The 21,190-nt window shown below is 41.9% G+C and overlaps 1 protein-coding gene across 1 annotated transcript in view; it reads right to left on the bottom strand.

Moving 5' to 3' along the window:
* Positions 1 to 212: 212 nt before the first annotated feature.
* The window catches only part of LOC134932109 (neuronal acetylcholine receptor subunit alpha-7), a 575,925-nt gene continuing 554,947 nt past the window's right edge, over positions 213 to 21,190 (bottom strand). The window contains exon 10 of the mRNA XM_063926192.1: positions 213 to 5,303. Coding sequence (XP_063782262.1) covers positions 4,779 to 5,303 — 525 coding nt within the window. The 3' untranslated portion in view covers positions 213 to 4,778. The remainder of the gene's footprint in view (positions 5,304 to 21,190) is intronic.

Below are 21,190 nucleotides of genomic sequence, written 5' to 3'. Positions count from 1 at the left end.
GGAACCCAGGTCCACTTCCACAAAGCACTCGCACAACATCTCAGAGTGGAAACTGCACTACAGCGTTCCACCTCTGCTGCTCAGAAATTACCTGTACAGTCAGCTGTTATTGACTTATTATTAGGAGTCGTCCCTGTTTAGAAATCACTCTTGCCCTTCGTATATTGCCATTGTTTATTGCAGTTGCTTTATGAATAAATCCAATACAAAAATATGATTTCATAATACAAATGGGGAAAAAAACTAGTACAAACAAATGCCATGTCCATATAAAAACGTATTATTGTTACATACAGTAACTAATTCTAAGTATAGCTTTATATTCATCCTATTCATTCCTATGTATTACCTTATTTGCCACAAATGGTGAATGGTCATAATCAACTACCCTTTCAATAAAAATTGTTTCTTTTATTAGTAAATTGCATCAATCATTCAAATGATAGACTAGAGTATGCTTTCCCAGGCAAAGCCTAAATTACGGTATGAGCATAAAAGCAGCATGTGGTTTGTACCAACAGAAGGATGCAGAACAGAAGTCTATGACTTTGTGGGATTTTGAGTGGCACAGCTGTAAGAGATTATATGTGTCTATACAAATGTAGTACACTGTGCTCCCATAGTACATCTGGAACATACGTCCGCTGAGACTTTAATGCTGGACCATATGAAGCAATATAAGTGGTTCATTTAACAAATTACATCATCTTTTAAAAGTGTGACAAGTACCAGATGCAATGTGAAGCACACCTTATTATCTAATATATATATATATATATGACGAAAGTTTAGTTAATAAACTGAAACGTTAACCGCAGTTGATGGTGTTCATCACCTATTTTTACTAGTTGCTACCAAATCCCTGGTGTGCCGCCTTCTATCTGCTATATATATATATATATATATATATATATATATATATATATGTTTGGAACATATATATAGTGTTTCTGAAATAAGATGAAATAAAAACGTATGTTCTATTGCCTGAACTAAGCTTGAAAATAAACCACAGTTTTCCCCATTTAGTGTTTCCTCTAACAGATAGGACTCCCAAGTGACACAATCACCAGGTAAAGGCCAGCTCAAATATCCATCAGGTTTAATGTTTCTTAAACTGAAATCCGTATATCGTTTTTTATCTGTTTGGTGTAAGGTACAGCACAACCTTTAGAGATATGTGAAGTCAAAGGACCATATTTAATGCAGTGGCAATGAAGTGAAACAATATATATCAGCATTATATGTATATACATCATTTTATTTACAGTGAATGGTACATACAGTATGCAAATAAATAAAACATGTGTGACATACATGCACTGTTTGTGAATAAAATAAATCATCCTTTGTGTCTTGCATAAAAAAATTCTACTGTACACAACATACAATTTGTTGCATCACACAGAAATAACAAAGTCAAATATTGTCTTGGACACCCTCATTAATACCAGTTCTTTGCCTTATTGCATATTTTGCAACAATTCTGGAAAAGTATGTTGTAACTTGAGACATATCAATGATTCTGTTAATTATTTTAAGTCTTCACAAATAATTGGCAAAAGTTTATAAAGCAACTGCTGAAAGACACATTTTATTCTGAAGTCAATTTTTGAAATACAGTTTAATACAAAACAGTGGATCACTTACAATGGGCAGTAGAGAGCCTGTGGCAAACGCAGGATTTCAGGAGGTGGGTTTCCAAATGCAATCCACAATCTCCCACTCTGCGGAACATTGGAGCATGCACAGGAATCTGGAGGAGCAGTAGAAGAAGCTAGTACCAACTCATTAGTTGTTGTATCCATTGGCTACTGTATGGAATACGGTGTTAATAAGTAACACTATAGATGATCTATAGTATAGGTTGTATCAAACATATTTGCTTGATATAAATAAGTGACCAGGAAAAGGTTCAATATTCCATAATACAGTAAATAAATACAAAAACATAATAGAACTAGTAGGGGACAAACTGCCCTTGTATAAACACACACTCTCCCACCTCATGGGAAGGCAGCTACTCTTTGGTCCAGTGCAATGATTGAGGGCTCAGATCCACACACACAACAAACCTGGTAGAAGAGGCTACTACCACTGGGCATGTGTAGCAGCTCCACTCTGTTCCTTAAACTGCATGCTGCGGCGGCAGCTATAGTAATATAGTAATCGTATTGTATACTATTGCAAGCTAAGAGGGGCAGGGTTTCCGGGCAACCAGAAACAACCCCCCTTCCTCCCATCTACCCATGCGAGCAACATTAAGGTCGCAGTTGAATGTTTGGAACATTATTGCTCATGTCTTTCCAGTTTTGGATCCATTAAGCAATCCCATGCACATCACTTTGCCGTATAAAGGGCCTAATTCAGACCTGATCGTAGATGTGCTAAATTTAGCACATCTACGATCAGTCACACAGTCCGCCCTGCATGTCAGGCCTGAGCCCCCCGCACAAGTACAAAAGCAGCTCCCTGCCAGCGCTGGCAGGAACTACTCGTCGCTGTGAGGGCTGCAGTGGCTGCGTGCCAAACACCGCCGGCCCGCTTCTCCTGCCCAGCGACCGCCTCTGCCTGTCAATCAAGCAGAGGCGATCGCAGGGCTGAGACAGCCGTCGGCTGTCTGGCATACGCTGGTGCACTGAGGCGCTCACGCATGCGCAGTTCAGACCTGATCGGCTGCACTGCAGCGATCAGGTCTGAATTAGGCCCAAAGTGTGGCCAGGGTACCCATTAAAGGGGAGATATATCAAACCTTCAAACAAAAAATAAAGCTATCATTTATCTAGCACAGTCTATAAAATGACAGACGTTGTTTCATTGCTATGGGCAATATCTCCATTTTATCTCTCTTGAAGGTTTGATACATTTCCCACAAGTGCTAAATGTGTGCATGTATTTCATATGGGACATTGGAAATGCTCAGCACCAAAAATTCACATGTGCAAGTTAATATAATGGAGTAAACAATAAAATCCTGATGGCATTGTTGTTATATGCAAGTGGTAGAAGATTTTCTTAAACCAATGTGTTTATTTATTTTACACTTCTTCTGAAGTGCTATTTTATTGCATACCGATGTGCATGCATTTCAATCACTTGCTGTTTAGCACTTCAATTTAAAGGTTAAGATGCCTGATACACAAAAGTTAAACCAACAGTTTATAAAGCTATTGCTGAAATACACACTTCACTCTGAAGTCAGTTTTGGAAATAGAGTTTAATACAAGGGTGGGATGCATCAAGCATCGCGCATCCCACCACTCACGTAGGCATAACAGCATTTATTAACACTGTATGCTTGAATAAAATCGTAAAGGACAGCTCTCCTGATACAACCTGTCCTTTGCGATGATAGAACTTCCTGGTTTTAGACCACAGGGGCCATTGGCTTATTTTATCAATGCAATCTGCAGTCTGGGTCTCAGCTCCAGAATGTATGACATTCCGGTGCATATAAAAAAACATAGCCAAACCTCCAAAAAATTGAATTTTCTGAGATTTGACTGCATTTTTACCTTAGCTGTATCCAGCCCTAAATGATTTGATGTAAACTGAAGGGGCTGTTATGCAGTAACAACATATGTACCAAATGACTAATGATTTAATGGTATGTAAAGCAGCAGAGGTAGGATGTGCATACACATGACTTTGCACTATTCTGACTATAGTGATGGTATGCATGCAATCTCCTCACAAAAGGGTTGTGATAGCAACTTAGTGTCATAGCAGGGAGCCGATGCACTCCACCTTTGGTGCACATGACTTTATGGTGCCAGGGAAGCCTTGGGAGCAGGAGACGAGGAAAAAGGCATCCAGGTTGCTATTGAGAAAGCAACCATGCCATCCCCTCAACCATGTGCCCTGGTCAGTGGCACCGGTCTCACACCCCTCACACACATGACGTAGTGTAGGATCTAAATAAATGTGTGCAGTGCATAAGCAGAAACATTTGAACCCCCCAATAACAAAGCATGTGCTGGCTATTGTATATTAACCCATACGTACAGCATTGCTTCTGCTATGTCCAGTCTATACTTATTACAAGTTCAAAATATATACTGTCAAAAAAAATATATATATAAATATATCTAATATATCATACCTCCCAACATGACCCTCTCCAGGAGGGACAGAATGCTCTGCTCCTGGACTTCCATCTTAATTTATGATTGCCAGCACCTGTGCTGAAACACCTTTCTTATCAACCTGTTCAAAACAGGTGTTTGCAATCATAAATTTAGAGAAAAGTCCAGAAGTAGAGCATTTCGTCCCTCCTGGAGAGGGTCATGGTGGGAGGTATGATATATATATATATATGGTATATAATTTATATTGGCCAATGTATCTCCCCTTTCTTGGCAACATGTATAACACTGTGCTGAGGTAATAAGTTATTACCTGAGCACAGTGTTATACAATACCTGAGCACAGTGTTATACTATAATATAACTCTGACATTTTCTATAGGGACATATTTTATACAACGTAATCCTAATATCAACCCGAATGGACAATGAATGTATTGTATGTGTATAGGTGAAAAAAGTGACATGTCCTGAAAATGTAATAAAATAAAGCTATTAAACCTGAACATAATACCTATAAAATATAAATAAACTACTGTATACAGTTTAAAGTTGAAGAGGAGGCAGCTGGCACCAATACACAGTCATACATGTCCCCAACATGAGCATGTGATCCTTCTGAGCAAGGATTGGATAGAAAAGGTCCAGTCTGGTTGAAAACACATCTCCAAAAGATACATTTATAAATCGAAGTTAAGCAAAATCTTTAGATACTGCTTCTACAAAATTTGGAGCTGACATTAAAATTCCTATAGTACATATGATAGTGAAGACAGAAAACGCCATTAGACACAACCGGTCCACAACAGATGCCGCAAACTTCCATTCATTGCATATTGACTCATCCTCATCCTGATCTCTGAACCTGTTAGCGATATAACGCAGCTCTTCCAATATCTTGCCCAGATCATGGTCTCCCTCTGAGTGGCGTGGGTGGTGAATAAGGTTTTCATCATGTGACGGGGAACAGGTCATCCTGCCACAAATTACTCCAGAGTCAGTGGTGGGCGTGCAATGGATGCCCTCCAGACCACGGAATCCAATGTATAGCATGTTCCCATTGCTGGACTGCTGACCAGTGACAGTATTAACTTCAATGCTTGTCATACTACAGCGCCGTTGTTTATTATTATGCTGGCATACAGGCCTGACCTTGTCTTCACCAGGTCTCTTCATTCTCAGAAACCAAGCACACCAGTTTAATAGAATTATTCGTGTCTAAGCAAACAGAGAAAAAAAAATGTTATAATAAGGTATGACAGACATTTTTTTTTTTACAGATTTTGTAACAATGTTTAACTTTGATTAACACCCACATATATGATATGGTGGTGAGTTTTTACTATAAATATGTTTGGAATAATCTAAAATGCTATAAATAATACAAATATGACATTTATAAGTGTTAAATATCTTTTTTTTTTTTTTTATTCTAAGCATTATCACAGTCAAAATTCTAGAGTATACTGGAGCATGACAGGTGAGCCCCTGCCTCCACTGCCTACCCTGACTGCATGTCACTGCTGGTTCCTTATTTTAGGGGATGAAAATACCAGTATGCTTTTATTATACAGTACATTTGGATCTCCTTCATTATGTTAGGTTTTCATACCTAAACTAAAGATATGGAAGTCATCATCATCAACTTGATGATGACAACTGCCATATCTCTTTCTCATATGTCCTAGAGGATGCTGGGGATGACATCAAGACCATGGGGTATAGACGGGATCCGCAGGAGACATGGGCACTCTAAAGACTTTTCATTGGGTGTGAACTGGCTCCTCCCTCTATGCCCCTCCTCCAGATCTCAGTTTTAGAAATGCGCCCAGGTCGACTGGATGCACTCTGAGGAGCTCTACTGAGTTTCTCTGAAAAGACTTATGTTAGGTTTTTTATTTTCAGGGATATCTGCTTGCATCAGACTCCCCGCTTCGTGGTACTGAGGGGGCAGAAGTAGGAACCAACTTCCTAAAGAGTTTCATGGCTCTGCTTCTGGCTGACAGGACACCATTAGCTCCTGAAGGGAACTGAACGCTAGCCGTGCCTAGATGCTCACTCCCACAGCACGCCGTCACCCCCCTCACAGAGCCAGAAGTCAGAAGACAGGTGAGTGTTAGGAGACAGATCTTCAATCAAGAAAGTGATGGCTAAAGGTACCGCACGGCTGGCGGGAGCGCAGTGCGCCATGTTGCCCACACATACACAGGCACTGCAGAGCGCGGGGGGGGGGGGGCGCCCTGGGCAGCATGAAACCTATGGAAACTGGCATAAATAAGGGGCATAAGTTGCTGAGGCAAAGTCCTACCCCCACCAGTATAAAAAATTACCTCATAAAAGCTGAGGAGAAACACACCATTGAAGAGTGGAGCTTCCTCCTCAGTCAGCCAGCACACTGCTCAGCACCATTTTCTCTCTCTCCTCAGGCTGCAGAGACAAGGCTGGTCCTCCTCTACTACTGAACAAGTATCACGGTGCAAAACAGGGGGGTGCACAGTGAATTTGGTGCTATATAATTGTGCGATTAACATTATAAAAGCGCTGAATGTCAGTGGGCATTTTGCGTTCACAGACATTGTGTTACTGGCGCTGGGTTGTGAACTGGCAAATCCCATCTGTGTCCCTCTGACAGATTTTACTGTCGGTCTGTCCCCCTATAAGTCCCGGAGTGTCTGCGGTGTGGTTCTGGACGTGTGTGACATGTCTGTGGCAGGGAACTCTGTGGAGACATGTTAGGGACACAGAGGTGTAATATGACACCAAGAGCCTGACTGGGTGAAAGGTTATATGATAGTGTGAATCATATCAGTAAGAGGTTGGACTGAATCTCATACAGAAAATGAAAATAATCTGTTGAAGATGTAATTTTTAATAGTTCTGCCTTTCATCCACAGGGACCTTCTGGGTCACATACAAATTTGCACAAGTTGTACAAACTGATACCGACACAGACTCTGATTCCTGTGTCGACACTAGTGATTCCAGGGGAATAGGTCCTAAGTTAGCAAAAAAGCATTCAAAATATGTTTTAGCTATAAAGGAGGTGTTATAAGTTACAAAGCCCCCTATTTTACCACAAGGAGAGGGTTTACTTTAGTAAAGAAGTAATGTAATTTTCCCTCCACCTCAGGTCTGATTTAACCTGAAAAGAAATTTCAGATTCCCAAAAGGAATTCAGGCAGCTTACCTTTTTTCAAAAAAGGTGGGAGTCACCCCGCATTTTAGACAGGGCCTTGTCATAAAAGAGAAAAGGTGTTTCTCCCTGCGCCTGGAATGGCTTCACTTAAGGAGCCGACAGACCACAAGTGAGTGAGGTGATTTATTGATGTGGCCAATGGGACACTACTCAGGCCTACCATTGGGGGTGATTCCGAGTTGTTCGCTTGCTAGCTGCTTTTAGCAGCATTGCACACGCTAAGCCGCCGCCCTCTGGGAGTGTATCTTAGCTTAGCAGAATTGCGAACGAAAGATTAGCAGAATTGCGAATAGAAATTTCTTAGCAGTTTCTGAGTAGCTCCAGACTTACTCAGCCATTGCGACCAGCTCAGTCCTTTTTGTTCCTGGTTTCACGTCACAAACACACCCAGCGTTTGCCCAACCACTCCCCTGTTTCTCCAGCCACTCCTGCATTTTGCAACTCGAACGCCTGCGTTTTTCCGCACACTCCCATAAAACGGCCAGTTTCCGCCCAGAAACACCCACTTCCTCACACTACGATTAGCACAGCGATGAAAAAGCTTCTTTATGCCGTGAGTAAAATACCTAACTTCTGTGTAAAATAACTAAGCGCATGCGCTGTGCGAAACTTGGGCATGCGCAGTAAGCGACTAATCGCAGTATAGCAAAAATCTGCAATGAGCGAACAACTCGGAATGACCCCCTTTGTCTATGAGTGGGTGAGTAGTGCTATTGAAAAGTGGTCAGAAAACTTGTCATTAGACATTGACACAATAGATGGAGACGAGATACTCCTAACGTTAGGTCATATCAAAGACGCTGCTGCGTACGTACTAGAATCCATGAAATATATTGGTTTCTTGAGATCAAGAACCGCTACCATGGCAGTATCGGCTTGGAGGGTGTTGTGGATTCACCAGTGGAATGCTGATGTAGATTCCAAAATAAAATATGGAGGCTCTCCCGTATAAAGGTGAGGCCTTGTTTGGTGATGGGCTGGATGCGTTAGTCTCGGCGGCTACCGCAGGTAAGCCAACATTCTTGCCTTATGCTCCTACACCGGCAAAAAAGATACATCACTCTCACATACAGTCCTTTCGGCCCAACAAATACAAAAAGGCCAAAGGTCTCGCATTTTTTTTTTTTTTTTGCAGGTAGGGGAAGGGGAAAAGGAAAGAAATCCGCAGCGTCTCCCGGATCAAAGGAGCAGAAGTCCACCCCTGCTTCTGCCAAATCTGCAGCATAACGCTGGGGCTCCCTTGCGGGAGTCCGCTCAGGTGGGAGCACGTCTGAAACTTTTTAGCCAAATCTGGATTCAATCTGGCCTGAACCAATGGGTCTTACAAATAGTGTCCCATGGGTACAAACTAGAGTTTCAAGACGTCCCCCATGCCGATTTTTCAAATCGACCTTGCCAGCTTCTCTTCCGGGAAGAGAGGCAGTAACAACGGAAATTCAAAAATTATGTCAGGATCAGGTCATTGTCCTGGTACCCTTGGCACAGTAAGGAGAAGGTTTTTTTATTCAAGCCTCTTCGTAGTTCCGAAGCCAGACAGCTCGGTCAGACCGATTTTAAACCTGAAAATCTGAATCTATACATGAAAAGGTTCAAGTTCAAATGGAATCCCTGAGGGTAGTGATTTCCAGTCTGGAAGAGGGGGACTTCATGGTGTCAGTAGACATAAAAGATGCTTACTTGCGTGTTTCCATTTATCATCCTCACCAAGCTTATCTGAGATTCGAAGTACAGGATTTCCATTACCAGTTTCAGACGTTGCCGTTCGGACTCTCCACAGCACCGAGGGTATTCACCAAGGTGATGGCGGAGATGATGGTCCTCCTTCGTTAAAAAGGAGTCAATATAATTCCTTATCTGGATGATATCCTGATAAAAGCAAGATCCAGGGAACAGTTGGTGCAGAACATCGCACTCTCCCTGTCAATATTCAAACAACATGGTTGGATCATACATTTTCCAAAGTCGCAGTTGGAACCGACGACAAGATTGTCCTTTTTAGGGATGATTCTGGACACAGAGTACGGAGTGTATTTTTTCCAGTGGAAAACGCTCTGGAAATCCATAAAATGGTCAAATAAATATTGAAACCAACAAGCGTGTTGATCCATCAATGCATTCGGTTGTTGGGGAAAATGGTAGCGGCCTACGAGGCCATACAGTTTGCCGATTTCATGCCAGAGTATTCCAGTGGGACCCGTTGGACAAGTGGTCCGGATGCCACCTACACATACACCGGAAAATAATCCTGTCCCCCAAAGCCAGGATTTCGCTCCTGTGGTGGCTACACAGTTCTCACCTATTAGAGGGACGCAGGTTTGGGATTCACGACTGGGTCCTAATAAACACAGATGCAAGTCTCCGAGGCTGGAGAGTTGTCCCACAGGGGGAAAGCTTCCAAGGAAAATGGTCAAGTCAGGAAGCCTGCCTTCACATAAACGTTATGGAATTAAGAGCCATTTACAACGGCCTTCTACAAGCGGTACATCTTCTTCAAGATCCTGTGCAGATCCAGTCGGACAATGTAACAGCAGTCGCGTACATAAACAGGCAAGGCGGAACGAAAAGCAGAGCGGCAATGGCAGAGGTGACAAGGATTCTCCTCTGGGCAGAAAGACATGTTAGAGCTCTGTCAGCAATTTTCATTCCGGGAGTGGACAACTGGGAAAAAGACTTCCTCAGCAGACACGATCTCCATCCAGGAGAGTGGGGCCTCCACCAATAAGTCTTCGCAGAGGTGACAGGTCTTTGGGGAGTTCCTCAAGTAGACATGATGGCATCTCATCTAAACAAGAAGCTTCAGAGATATTGTTCCAGGTCGAGAGACCCTCAAGCAATGGCAGTGGATACACTGTTGACCCAGTGGGTGTTTCGGTCGAGATATGTTTCCCCTCCACTTCCACTGATTCCAAAAGTTCTCAAAATAATAATAAGAACAAGAGTTTGAGCAATCTTCATTGCCCCAGACTGGCCAAGGAGGGCTTGGTATCCTGATCTTCAGGAGTTGCTCATAGAAAATCCTCGGCCTCTTCCTCCTTGAGAGGACCTACTACAGCAGGGGCCGTGTGTGTATCAAGACTTACCGAGGCTACGTTTGATGGCATGGCTGTTGAGCTTCGGATCCTAGCCCAAAAGGGTATTCTCAAGGAAGTCATCCCCACTCTTATTCAGGCCAGGAAAGGAGTAACGTCTAAACATTACCACCGTATTTGGAGAAAATATGTGTCTTGGTGTGAATCCAAGAAGGCTCCTACGGAAGAGTTTGAGTTGGGACGTTTTCTCCATTTTCTGCAGGCTGGTGTGGATGCGGGCCTTAGATTGGGGTCAATCAAGATCCAGATTTCGGCCTTATCGGTTTTCTTTCAAAAACAATTGGCCTCCTTTCCAGAAGTTCAGGCGTTCGTGAAAGGGGTTCTTCACATCCAGCCTCCATTTGTGCTCCAGTGGCACCATGGGACCTTAATGTGGTGTTGCAGTTCCTTCAATCGGGTTGGTTTGAGCCTCTACAAGAAATAGAGTTGAAGTTTCTCACTTGGAAAGTGGTGATGCTTTTGGCATTGGCATCCGCAAAGTGGGTGTCTGAATTGGGAGTCTTGTCCCACAAGAGCCCTTACCTGATCTTCCATGAAGATAGGGCAGAGTTGAGAACTCGTCAACATTTTCTTCCAAATGTGGTTTCCTCTTTCCACATAAACCAACCTATTGTGGTGCCAGTTGCTACTGACATGTTCGCTTAGTCAAAGTCTCTAGATGTGGTTAGAGCTTTGAAGATTTATGTCGCTAGAACAGTTCGAATATGGAAAACAGAGGTTTTGTTTGTCCTGTATGCTTCCAACAAGATTGGGTGTCCTGCTTCCAAGCAGACTATTGCGCGCTGGATCAGAGGTACGATTCAGCAAGCTCATTCTATGGATGGATTGCCGTTACCGATGTCGGTGAAGGCCCATTCTACTAGGTGGGCTCCTCCTGGGTGGCTGCCTGGGGGGTCTCGGCATTACAACTTTGCCGAGCAGCTACTTGGTCGGGGTCAAACACATTTGCAAAATTCTACAAGTTTGACACCTTGGCCGATGAGGACCTAAAGTTTGGTCAATCGGTGCTGCAGGGTCATCCGCACTCTCCCGCCCGTACTGGAGCTTTGGTATAGACCCCATGGTCTTGATATCATCCCCAGCATCCTCTAGGACGTATGAGAAAATAGGATTTTGATAACCTACCGGTAAATCCTTTTCTCCTAGTCCGTAGAGGATGATGGGCGCCCCCGTCCCAGTGCGTACTTTACCTGCAGTTTAGTTATTACAGTTACACAAGTTGTGTTATCTTGGTTTCAGCATGTTGCTGCAATTAGTTCATGCCTGTTGGCGTGTGTTATGTTGAATGCCATGTGTGCGGCATAGTTGAGGGTGTGAGTTGGTAGATATCTCACCACTAGTTAAGTAATTCCTTTCCTTGAAATGTCAGTCTCCCTGGGCACAGTTCCTACAACTGAGGTCTGGAGGAGGGGCATAGAGGGAGGAGCTTGTTCACACCCAATGAAAAGTCTTTAGAGTGCCCATGTCTCCTGCGGATCCCATCTATACCCCATGGTCTTGATGTCGTCCCCAGCATCCTCTACGGACTAGGAGAAAAGGATTTACCGGTAGGTTATCAAAATCCTATTATTTCAGATTCATCAAGATACACTCACAGGGTCTCATTTAAAGATGGAATCATATGTGCTCCACACATATTTAGAAAAAGATGTACATAACATACATACTGTACAACATGCACAGAATATGTTTAGTCAGACACATCTAAAGATGTGTACAGATAAACATCAGTAGTGTTAGATATATGTCAGGTGTAACAAGTGTTTAGACAGTGTTAGTAATAAATATAAAAGTGTCATTTACTTTAATTAAATACACATACTTCAACATTTGTAATTATCATCATTGCGTATTGGTGCATCAGCCATCGAGTACTCACAAGAAATATGCCCCATAAAAGGCATCTCTGAAGGTGCGTACACAACTTGTTTGGCAATAACAAGAACATGCATTATTTAGTCCTGCCTATGGGTTCCGGTATGAATGGTCGACATTGTCATGGTCGACATGGACAAATGGTCGACACGTGAAAATATCAACATGTTTTTTTTTTGTTTTTTTGGTGTCATTTTCTGCGTAAAGTAACGGGGAACCACAATTAGTGCACCACATCCCCTCGCATGGCGAGCGCGGGCAAGGAGCCTCGCTCCACTACCGCTGCACTCGGCATAGATTACCGTTCCCAATCCTAGTCCACGTGGATCATAAAGTGTGGAAAAGTTCCACAAAAGAAAACAAATTTAAAAAACTAATGTCGACCTTTTCATGTGTCCACCATTTTCATGTGTCGACCATGTGTACATGTCGACCATGTCAATGTCGACCAATATTGGTCGACCTAATGACTGTCAACCATAACACTGTCGACCATCCAAACGGATATCCTTGCCTATGCTTGTCCACCTAATTCTGCCTGTAGGTGTAAGGAGTCACAAGCCAACAATACATAAACGTCTTTAAACACATCTTTGTATGGTATGCAGGTTGGCAGCTAACACTACAGATTTGAAGCCCCAGGTTTAACCCTAGAATACTGTAAATCAGACCCCTCATGAGACTTAGGGGGTTATTCAGAGATGGACGCAGATCTTGCTTCAGCAGCATTTGCGTTTATCTACTCACATGCTTGGGGCCGCCCAGCATAGAGCAAGGCCGCCCAGCATGTGTGTTGTGCCTCCCCCTTATGTGTTTGCTATTTAATTGCAAATGCATCGATTAGAGGATGTCCCCCGCCTATGCAGCCTGGCCACGCTGGCAGGCGGTCCGGCGCCATTTTTTTTTGAGCAGCTGCGTGTGACATCATGCAGCCACCCAGGAAATGGTCCGGACACGCCTTTGTTGTCTGGACCACACCCACGAAATGCTGTGGGGATGTGATTGCATGGTGAAGGGTCACGCACATGCACTATGGCCAGTCTGCGTGTGCAGAATCGATGGACGCGGCCGCTGCATGCAAACACAGCGGCTGTGTCTGCGAACACAGTGGCTGCATCCATCTCTGAATAAGGCCTTTAGTTTGTGCAATAGTAGATTTAAATTGTATGAACAAATAGATTTCCCTTTACCAAAAGTGCAGTTGTGTATATTTTCAATACTTGTAACCTGAAAATGCAGCGTAGACTTGCATGTAATAATTAGACTGTAGTGACTGTGACATTTCTGAGTTTTAGTGATGTATGTCATTTTCTGCCAAAGTGTTAATCTGTTCTCTACACATTAAACATGGCCAGACGATGGTCTTTGATATTAAATACCAGTTTAAGCTGATTTCCAGGACATATTTAATTTGGCACTGTACTGTACCATGTTTTAGAGACAGTAAAAATGAACCAGCGCTAATGTCTGCTGTTATTACTCTGAGCTAGACTTTTTTAAACTGCCAAGAATGCTTCAGAGAATCATATTGTTTAGGAAGATTTGACAGTTTTCATTGTTCTTGAATATGACAAGAGAAACATTTAAGTTGGCAGGCTGAATTCAATTTTCTACACAACAGAACTGCTGCTGTATCTAAGAGCAACAGAAATAAACATATCTGTCTGGACAAAACATTTACCAAAATGAGGAGATACCCTTTATGGGACTGGGACCCCATGCATGTTGGCATTAGGGGTCAGCAGCACCTGACACAAATATGTACATTTCTTCCATAACCGAGAAGGATTAATATTGCATGATTTGAACAAATGTCCATCATTTTTATAAGTTACTTTAGTTTCTCAATTGTTCTGTTTGTAATGTTATTTAATACAGTCCTTTTATTTAGAATCTGCTGTGGTGGCACTTTAGTATACACAGCAAGAAGAATTGCAAGCCATAACCACCATGTGTTCATTGAAATTAATTACATTAAATTGGAATCAAATAACAAAATTAAATAACTTGTTCTGATTTACAGAATAATATGAATATTTAAGTAAGTCAAAACAATTCACAAATGAAATGAAGTGTAAGGGATCTGCATAGAAAAGTTGAGGATCAGTACAGTAGCTACAATGCTTGAAATTATCAGTTACTGAGGTGTCTTAAAATATGTAAAGCCTGAATGGCTTCAAGCTACTGTACATATAAAATGGGAATATAGTTGGTCTGGTTTGAGGACAGTAAATACAAAACACATGCTCAGGGATAAATTAGTCTAGTCCCAGTATAAGAACCTCATTGTTCTGACTATAAACCTTGGAAAATCAATGAGTTAATATTTAATACAGGTACAACACCGATTATCTGGCACCTGATGGTCCGGCACCTCTTTTAATTCGGGTGTATCATGCACTAGGGGGAATTAGGCTGTTGGGAATATAGTTAGGCTACAGGAGGGCTCAGTTAGGCTGCTTGAGGGCTCAGTTAGGCTGCGAGATAGAGTTAGGCTGTGGGTGGGAGTCATGCTGTGGGAGGTTTTGGTTCCTTGGGGATAGTAAGGCTGCAGGAGGGCTCAGTCAGGCTGTGGGAGGGAGTCAGGCTGCATGAGGTTTAGGATTAGGGGGTAGGGGTGGGAGGGTAAACCGTGGGGATGCCGCAGTATATACCACCGATAATCCGTCAAAATGGATAATCCGGCACAGTGCTGGAACGAAGGGTGCTGGATTATCGATGGGGTACCTGTACAAAATTTCTCTCACTAGGGTTATTTTCATTTACTTTTATTTATATGGTGCCAGAAGGGTTACATAATGCTGTACTGTACATAGTACAGGTAGATACATACCTCCCAACTTTTTGGTTTTTAAATTCTGGACCCCTGCACCCAAAGGTTTAGGATATTGTTGTAGCAGCATGACTGCGTGTTACGCCCCAGTTTTCACCTTATGTTGGCGGCAGCCCGACAGCTGGCAGAGTGTTCCTGCGATAAGTGGCCTCCAGCCTCCTCCATGCAATAAATGGATGCTGTGCACATGCGCACGGCTACCATTCATCTTTACAGACACACGTGATAGTGTGTTCCTCAACCTTCTGACTGCCATGGGTGGGACATTGCCAAAAAGCATGACTGTCCCGCTAAAATGGGGATGGTTGGGTGGTATGTACAGGGCCAGTGCAAGGTGTCACGGCGCCCTAAGCAAAAGTTTAGCCTAACACCCCTCAAATACCCTCACAAGTGACTGTTGTCGAAGTCAAAAATATTACATAAAAAGAACATACAAACTACACACATTATTAGTCGCTATACTTGCAAATACGCGCAGCAAGCACAGCAATATATGGCAACACACGCATTTACACGGATATGCCACAGATATGTATTCAACACTTATTTCATACAGTACATAATTATAATAATATCAAGAGCCAGACATCATGATGATTTAAAATTATGTAATGAAGTAATGTCATGTATGTGTATTATTTGAACGAAACCAGATACACCTGTCATATTTGGTATTTAAGCAACCAGATTAATGTGTAGATTCATTTGATAATTGTTATAAAGTTGTAGGACATTGCAACAAATAGTTATGATTAAATGTATAAAAGCTAAAATCACTTTTATTAGAACAATAGATATTCCAAACAGGTAGTGGACAGGAAGCTCAGGCCAGCCCTTTGGATGTCTTCAAGGCAGAACCTGATTAGCATATATAAAGAGACTAGTGACTCATCATGAATGAGTAAGTTCCCTCCCCAAAAACTAGATAACACATTGCTGATCACACAGGAGGTCAGTTGCTGTTTGGTCTCAGAGTAAGATGGAGTGCAAGCATGATTTTACAGAGAGAAAGAGACATAAGCATAAAGGGAATGGTATTGTATTGCTGGCCTGTAACTGTATGTAACTGTAACTGTATGTAACTATGTTTTAACTGCTTACTGTGTGAGTGTAACCATGTAACTATAGGTATACTGTACTTTGTAATATATTGAATCCATATCCTATTAATAACAAATATATACATCAATGAGCTTTGGAATGTGTGGGTGTATTGTTTTCTCTTATGGGATGCAGTGATTTGCGATGTAAAGCGCACTTTTATCGTATATGGTAATAAGATGCGCCTGGCGTCTGCAGTATATATTAGAGTGGGCATTTTAAATATTTGTGAGAAAACAATTTGGCATTTACAGATGGGGACTCGTCCGGGATATCAGGGTCTTAATGATGCACTGTACATTACATACGCGGCTGTAATCGACCGGCTCCGATGGATGCATCGCGACGCTGATGAAAATAACATCCACGTGTATTGTTGTGATATCAGTAAGCCAATGATATGAAATTTCAAGGGACAATGCGTTTCTCATAATATTTAAGATGCTAAAATGTATTTTTATTGTTGCAAAACAAAGTTCAAATAAGTCATATTGTGTTTGAATCAGGTTGGATTGTTTATCTGTTAAGTAGGTTTAAAAGTACATTTAAAAGTTGCTGCATAGCCTTGATATAGTTTTTTTTTAACTCAGGCCTAAAATAACTTCTGGTGCTTGTATAATGTGTGATTTCTTTGTGACAAAGGAAGCCGCATGGTCTGTCCTCCATTTTGGACTAACCACATGGCCTGTCCACCATTTTGTGTAAACCTCATGGATGTGGAAGGGGGAAGAGCAGTGGCCATTTTAGGAAGGTCATTTTCTAAATAGCTGATTTTCACTCTGCTCAGAACAATCAGTTTCCTTGGTCACATCAAGCACAATTTATGAGTTACCAATGCATTTATTTAACCCATGCCATAGTCAATTACAAATAGTTTCAATTGGGCCTAGTGAGAGTAAATGGTGAGATAAATGCTTGGCTTGGTGTAAAGAAATTGCACACAGATAGAAAAAGGAAAGAAAGGGTTTTTTTTTTTTTTCTCTCTTTTTCCTTCCAAGATTTGTAGAATCTGCTTACTAGGGAAGATAGCCATTGAAATGCAAATTAACCTGTGTAACTGCTTTTTCTTAGCAGTGGAAAAGCAAATAGCTTTGATATGCAAATAAGAGGTAAGGTGTCTCATAGGAGACCAGTGAATGGTACATATATATAATATTATTATAATTATGTGTATATTTATATCAGTGTATGTTCTGCAAGATAGCTATCCAATCTGAATCATATCATTTAAATTATTGATTATTGCTAGTCATTATAGATCTGTGTGAAATAGGATACATTTGTTGCTATATAGGTAAATTTGAAATAACAGTATTTTAAGGAAGTAAGTGTAAAGACACAAACGCAGGTCTGCATAAAAGTTTATACAGAACAAGTTGTGTCTAGTGGGCAATAGTAATTAGTATTGTTCACATTTATAGAGCTGTGTGATTTGTTTTATTGCGGACGCAGGGTTTTGTACACGTGTCTCGGACAAAGTACAGAACTGCGCATGCAGCGTAAGAGACACGCGCGGTCACGTATTTACACAAAGTGCGTAAGAGTGCGGGCGCTAAGTACAAATTATACAATAGTGTCGTTTAGTTCATAGGTGGGATAGTAGACATTTAATACAATAGCACAAAACTACCCGGTTTCTAAAGCAGATTAGTATAAAACTTTTGTTTAAACTGTATTGCCTCTGGGGTAAAGCTGCCTATCTGAATGAATTAAAATTTTCTGTACAGAAAAAACCAAAGTGTATTTGAGTGAGCGAACGTAGGAGTGAGTGGATATTGAACCCAGGGAATTCGGGATCCCGTAGTGTGGTACATCAAGTAAGTGGAGGCTTGGTGGCGTGAGGCGGCTGACTCACGTTAGTATAAGGTTTAATACGCAAATAGTGAAGAGATTTGCAGAGGAGCGTAATAGGGAATTGTGCATTGTGTAGTATTGAAGTAAAAAGGTTTTTTGTTACGCTCCGAGCTGAGGGTCACAGTTTGTACATTGACCCGTGGTTGTACGGCAGATAGGTAACAAGTACCTACATGCTGTGCGATTGGACAGCGCGTTTGTGGGTGCGATAGATAGCGCAACTTGATACCCTTTTTACAAGATTTTTGCGTAGAATCGCGGTATCATTAGCGCTGTATAGAGCATACGCAAGCGTGATTTGTGTATAAGTGTATAGGGAGTTTTCGCTGGTCTCTCTCAGGAAAATCTCCAGCTGCAGATATTTACTGGAAAAGGTAAGTCACTCCTAACACTTCCAGTAAATAGAAACCAATAGGGCCTCACTGGGTATGCGGTGTTCACTATTGGAGTGAGTCGTGGTACTCAGCGGAGAAGGAGCGAGTGAAAGCGCTAGGTGTCTTTCACCGTCTATTTGCGGTGTGCATTGGGGATTGCGTTTATTGGCAAAAAGTCCGCAATGGGATCCAATTGCACAAGCAGTGGGCATTTGGTAGCTAGGATTCAGGCTGAAGAAGAGTTGGGACCGAGAAGGTCAGACTCGGGACCGAGAAGGTCAGAATTGCGACCGAGAGGGTCAGCAAGGTTCATTATGTGTGAAAAGTATGGTTCACACATGGAGGCTTTTTGCAATGAATGGTTATGTATGACTGACACAGATAGGGTACCATTCCCTAAGGTGGGCAGCTTTGAACCAGAGGTATTGCAGAACTTAAGGATAAGGATATGTCTGATAAAATCCAGAAAACAACGGGTCAGACATACAAAGTGTTTAAACCTGTGGCAGCAAGAGGGGTTGGTGAGTTTGATCCTAAGGTATTGCAGGTGGTATGTCTAACCAAAGTCATATAAGACAAGAATGGAAATATAATAACTGTTTGAACTTGTAGCAACAATAAACAAGCAAAAAAAAAAAAGAGAATGCAAGTACACCGCCTTATGTAGATGTGGAAGCAGTTACGGCCAGCATACAAACTATAGAAAATAATAAAAATATGAAAAATATGACTGTAACCTATATATGTACTAATGAATGTTGAAGTTTTATTTAGGAGGAGAAGGTGACCTGATTGTTTTCAGCCATTTCTCATGCACCCAGAGGAGTATCCAACTGGTAAAAGAAGAGCAGTAGCCTGTGGGGGAAGTGGCAGAGACCAGTGGAACAGGTAAGTATGGTATAATTCGTGTACATATATAGTAAAACAAAAATGAAACAAAAAAATCAAGAAAGTAGCGTCAGAAATGGAGAAAAACCTGTCCGCACATTAGTATTTGCCAGTAGGAAAGCGGACAGAGACAAGGTAACCCCCAGGTATTTCTTTCAGTTACCATATAAGAAGTATTCATTCCTAATAATGCCCCTAGTAAAGATGAGCTCGGAAATGTTTGTTGGACCATGTACAGACCCTTAATACGGGATGAGAAGGATTGAATGAATACTTCGCATGACCTAGAAGCTTGTTAAACTTTTTTTTTGTTTTTGTCTCTTGCAGTAATAGAAAATTCTCCATCTGGATAAGACCACTGGTAAACACTAATTCGGAAAATGGGAGGTGACTGTCTCTGTGCAAATGGACGGGCACAATAAGGCATTGAGTGTCAGGGTGTAGACTTCTTTGCAAAATTGGAAAGGCGTCACAGTAGCTAATCTTAGATAGTGTGCTATTGAACATCACAAGAATAGTGCTAGGCACAGAGAACAACAGGTGGAGAGGTTGAGGACGGTAAGTATACTGGCACATACAGGAAAGACCCATCAGTCCAAACCCCAGATCCCAAATGGTCAATAATATGTTACACTTGTGGGAAGGAAGGGCATTTTACCAGAAATTGTAGGAGTAGTAGGACACATAGTCAATATAGATTCCCTAGACACAAAACACAAGCCACATTATTAAACACATAGACTGGACCAAGGGACATATAGTAAGGAATCATAAGCCATATAGAAAACACAGATTCGGCTAATGGGAAGAACAAAATAAATGCAACATTACCCTTTGACAAAACTTGCTGGGGTTAAGATGGGGCCTCTAAACTTTTGCTTCTTTTCCCTAGCAGAAATGGCCCCTGATTAACTAAATTTTGTTAGATATGATATACATATACTGTGCTCCCGCTTAGGAAGTACAAAGTATGTTAGACACCCACAAAGACTAACGTCGCATTCTACTGTTCTAGATGCATGTCCATCACAGGTGGAGGAAATTATCTCACAGATACTGGGTTCCCTATGAACTTAGGATGGACAGGACACTGGATTGATGGCTGGGATAGTCCCAATAGCGATACGACAAACACAGAATTTTTTTTTAAGGGGAGTAGATCAAGTAGAGAATCACTTCCCCGTAGTGCCCAATCCAGTTGTCAAATTTTTATAAAATCTTCACCTCTACAAACTTATCTGTCACCAACCTCTATTCTGTTTCTCTACAGTTTTTCTCTTCATCTTTTGCGTTCACACAGGGTGGTACAATACATGGACCCAATTACAGTTCAAACTCCACATGCCTAGGTCCTTCAGAGTTCTGCCCGAACCCAGTATATCTCAACAGCACGATGACACCAGTATTACTGCAGTGTGCCTTGTCATGCACAAAGGGTGGAGAATGGGAATACTGGTGAAGGGAAATTTTGTATAGACACTGATATGCCTGTTGGTGAATGGCAAACCTGACATTTTCTTTTTCATTTTCTTCTTCTTTCTATCCTCTAGAGATGTTTCTTTTTTTTCTTTTTTTTTAGTTATGCTCATGGTACTCTACATTGCAAACACACGATAGTTAAATTAAGATACAAAAATGTGTGTTCCCTACAGGAAAAGGCAGTCTGGAGGACAAAGGGGTAAGGCCAGGAGTCCTCAGGACTGTGGGCAGGTGGACACTGTAAGCCAGTAGCCCACAGAGCATACCTTCCAAGTCTAGCTGAGGTGGCACATGGTCTGACTCATCTAGGCAAAGATGGTAGGTGCAGGCTGATGAGAGCCTACTGGTGTGCACCAGGATTCTATTCTCATGCAGGTAAGTGAGCAATGACCTGTTTTGCTTGCTTGATGAAGAAT

Source organism: Pseudophryne corroboree, chromosome 6, assembly GCF_028390025.1.
Source record: "Pseudophryne corroboree isolate aPseCor3 chromosome 6, aPseCor3.hap2, whole genome shotgun sequence".
Classification (NCBI taxonomy): Eukaryota; Metazoa; Chordata; class Amphibia; order Anura; family Myobatrachidae; genus Pseudophryne; species Pseudophryne corroboree.
Note: the sequence above shows the minus strand (reverse complement) of the source record. Positions and strands in the feature narration are given on the sequence as shown.